Consider the following 3,931-nt stretch of genomic DNA (forward strand, 5'->3'; position numbering starts at 1 on the left):
ACTCATGTAAGTATGAATTTCTATCTCCATGACTTTTTCGTACAACGACCAGTCCTTTAACATAGGTTCCTTACCATCTAATTGGTTAATTGATTTGTGCATTGATCATGAATCGTCTGGTTCATAGAAATTTCAGATTATGGTACCAATACCAATGTACAAGATTAATTGGATCTCCAAATGGACCATCTAACTAGGCAAGATAAGAAGAAGAAGTAGTTAATAATTAGCCTATACATATTCATGTGTTGCCACTTGTAGAGGGATAGAAATGAATTCATCCATGATCAGTCCAGCCACTCTCCTTTAGATGTCTATCAAATTGCTTCTAAAGCAATTGTTGAGTTCTAAAAAAATGCTAGCTCCACTCAACCTACTGGTAATCATACTACCTTCTCAACTCCTCTACACCTGCCAACATGGACTTCTCCTCCGAGCAACTCCCAATCCAAGGTCTTCAAAATTCAATCCAAGCCCAACCCAACCTTGCCGGGTTCATACCAACCCAACTCGGCCCTTATTGACCATGTCAAGGCTGGGTTGGGTTGGGTTGGGGTGGGCTGACCCTGGTTTCTGCAATATTGGATTAACCTTGAGTGACCTATTTTTTCCATTCATATCCTATATATTACAAAAATATAGAAAAATGAAATACCAATAGCAGCCTTAAATTCTAATATAAAAATTTATGGTTAAATTTCGGGCCCTATTGGGTCGGGCTGAGGCTTCAATCCGAGCGGTCAAAAAACTTAGCCCCAAGCCCTATTCGAGTTCATGGGAGGCCAGGGTGGGTTTGGATTGTCAGGACTAAACTTTCACCCCTAGTTGTAATGGTAAAATTTCTTTCTCTTTGCACATTATCAAGTACTATTGTTGTCTGCTGCAATGAAAACCTTAAGGGTGGGAGGGAGATCAAGATGTTGATAATGGTGGTGAGAAACGGCAACTTTGATCAGAATCAGTTCCCAATTCCACCCAATTCAACATTGCCAACTCATGCCAAGAAATCCTAGAATCATTGAGTTTTCATATATAAGAGCCCCGATCCTAGAGTTCTGGGACTGATTTCGGCCGATTCCAATCCGATCCTAATCAATAAGTAGGGGCTAAAGCCACATAGATCCATAGTCCATAGTCCATAGTCCTTACCAAAGTCAAAAAATTTTGAATCTTTGAGAGTTAGAACTGATACATTATATGAAACCTAACCTTTATGATGATATACCCATACATAAATACTAGAAATCAGCATATTTTTCACATCCACTTCGCATTTGATCCACCTTATATCACTACCAAATACCAAAGATTCCAAAATAGCGGTTCTTAACAAGGGTCCATAGGCTTAGATGTGGACGCGGGGGTCTATTCTGTACTTGTATCGCACCCTTGCACCACCTCTTCCACAAAGGCTAGGAAATTTCTGGTGGAAGAACCATCTTTGCCCATAGCCTCCATGGCCAATTCCTAGAAATCAGCATATTTTTCACATCCACTTCGCATTTGATCCACCTTATATCATTACCAAATACCAAAGATTCCAAAATAGCGGTTCTTAACAAGGGTCCATAGGCTTAGATGTGGACGCGGGGGTCTATTCTGTACTTGTATCGCACCCTTGCACCACCTCTTCCACAAAGGCTAGGAAATTTCTGGTGGAAGAACCATCTTTGCCCATAGCCTCCATGGCCAATTCCTTCCACTTCAAAGCATTCCTTCTCATCTCCTCCCCCCTCTCTCCTCCCATCATCATGTTCAAGCACCTTTTAATCTCCTCTCTCTCCACTATCCCTTCCTCTTCTTCACTCACTTTCGCCCTCACCCCAGTCTCAAACACTGACTCGATCATCTTCGCGTTCGTCGGCTGATCAGAAATGTGTGGACACCCCACCACCGGCACTCCGGCGACCAAACTCTCCACCGTCGAGTTCCACCCACAATGTGTCACAAAACACCCAACTGAACCATGGTTCAAAACCTCCACCTGTGAACACCACCCAACTATCTTCCCTTCTACTTCCTCATCCAATTCTAATTCCTTCATACTCTCCAATGACCTCAACATCCACAAGAACGGCCTCTTACTCTCCTTTAGTCCATGAAAGATCTCTTCAATCTGTCTTTTGGATAACACCACCAAGCTCCCAAACGACACATAAACCACCGAACCAGCCGGTTTTGAGTTGAGCCACTCTGTATAGTCGAACCCGGTCTTATCCCGAAAGAGATCACATCCATAGGCTTTATCTTCTAATGGGGTCGAAGGACCGATCCCGATAACGTTCAACTTGGACATGGTCCTTAAGGCGAGTCCTTCTAAAGCATCGAAGGTGTTCATAAGGACACGTGGATGGGTTTCTTGTTGCAGGGCTTGAAAGTGTTCACGGAAGATTGGGAGCACATAAGTGTGAGGGCTTGAGGGTTGGAAGAAAGAAGGAAGGTCCTGGCGAGTTAAGGGAGGCAATCCTGGTAGTTCGTCAATAGAGGTTGAGGTTTCAATTAGGTGATCATGGCCGTTGAAGAAGTGGTAATAAAGGGTGAAGACGGTGGCTGAGGAGATCCATAAGAAGGCAGAGGGGATGTGCATGGAGCGTGCAACGTCGGCAACCCATGGAAGGAGGATGGTGTAAACTATGAAGGTCACCGGGTGAGGTCCTTCGTTGAATGAATTGAGAAGGTTGGAGAAGGAATGAGAACCCACACGTTTTAGTTGAGCGCAGACATAGTTGGGGTCGTCGGACGGGATGTTGCTGTCGTCGAAACCGTTGGAAAAGAAAGCGAAGGATAAGCCGGGAATGAGAGGAAGGGTGTTTGTGTTTGTGTTTGTCATGAGGCGTTGGCCGTAAACGGTGGTGGCCAAGGTGACCTTGGTACCGGTGGTGCTTATGAGGTGCTTAGCTAGCTGCAGTGTTGGGTTGAGATGGCCTTGGCACGGGAAGGTAACTAGAAGGAAGTGTTTCTCAGGACGATCCATTGAAGGGTGTTGCAGTGATTGAGTGAAGTAACAAGTAAGTCCTTTTTATTTTAATTCAAGCCCACCGTTAATCCTATGTAGAAGAACCAAGACTAGATATGGACGTTGTAGCCGCCATGGTTGACATTTGGGGTTGGCCGGTAAGGATAGGATACCTTGGAAAATCTAGTTACAGATGAAGACTTTTGTTTAGGTGGTAACCAGGTCATATTCATCCGATGGTTAGGAATCTATAATCTTGATTTGGTATAAACCCAAATATTGAGAAGTGAAAGTTGAACGAGAGACAGAGAGAGGTGGATCAACTTAGAAATTTGTGATGAGCCGCCACAGTAAGACTTTCATGTTGATTGATGTGGTCTAATTGTCACATCAGCAATATGGTGATAGTTATTCATAATTGATTACAACTCCTTAAGGGTAAATTCCTTTGGGTAAGGTTAGGAGAAAAAATTAAAATTTGCTGTTACCAAATATGGATGTAAATGGGTGGTCAAAATTTTGAAATTGATTCATATTTTGATTCAAATTTAAATTATTCAAAATATAATTATTTGATCTGATTAAATAAGTAATTAATGATTTTGAGGGTTCTTGAAATTTAAGCAGGTTTTCGAGAATTAGGAAAAAAATTAAGACAACTTAAAAAGGTAGATTAAGAGAAAATTATATTCATTGGAAAGAAAAATCTAGATTATAAAGTCAACAAGTATATGAATAGTTAAAAATCTAAATTTGATCCGCATCCGTATTCAATTAGGAATATCTAAATCTGATAAAAAAAAATCTGAATTCAATCACATTCAATCCAAATTCAATCCGTATCAAATTCATTTACATCGAGTCGTATAACAAGATAGATCACCAAATTAATATTTATCCAAAATTCATCTAAAAAAAAATCCATCCATGCCAAGCCAAACCAAATCAACAGACACAAGGGATCAATAAATACTT

General features: G+C 41.4%; 1 protein-coding gene across 1 annotated transcript; it reads right to left on the reverse strand.

Moving 5' to 3' along the window:
- Positions 1-1,203: 1,203 nt before the first annotated feature.
- Positions 1,204-3,399, reverse strand: LOC122094405 (UDP-glycosyltransferase 75C1-like). The gene has a single exon (XM_042665197.1). The coding sequence runs from the start codon at positions 2,972-2,974 to the stop codon at positions 1,595-1,597; it is 1,380 nt and encodes a 459-aa protein (XP_042521131.1). The 5' UTR covers positions 2,975-3,399; the 3' UTR covers positions 1,204-1,594.
- Between the last annotated feature and the right edge of the window lie 532 nt (positions 3,400-3,931).

Source organism: Macadamia integrifolia, chromosome 11, assembly GCF_013358625.1.
Source record: "Macadamia integrifolia cultivar HAES 741 chromosome 11, SCU_Mint_v3, whole genome shotgun sequence".
NCBI lineage: Eukaryota > Viridiplantae > Streptophyta > Magnoliopsida > Proteales > Proteaceae > Macadamia > Macadamia integrifolia.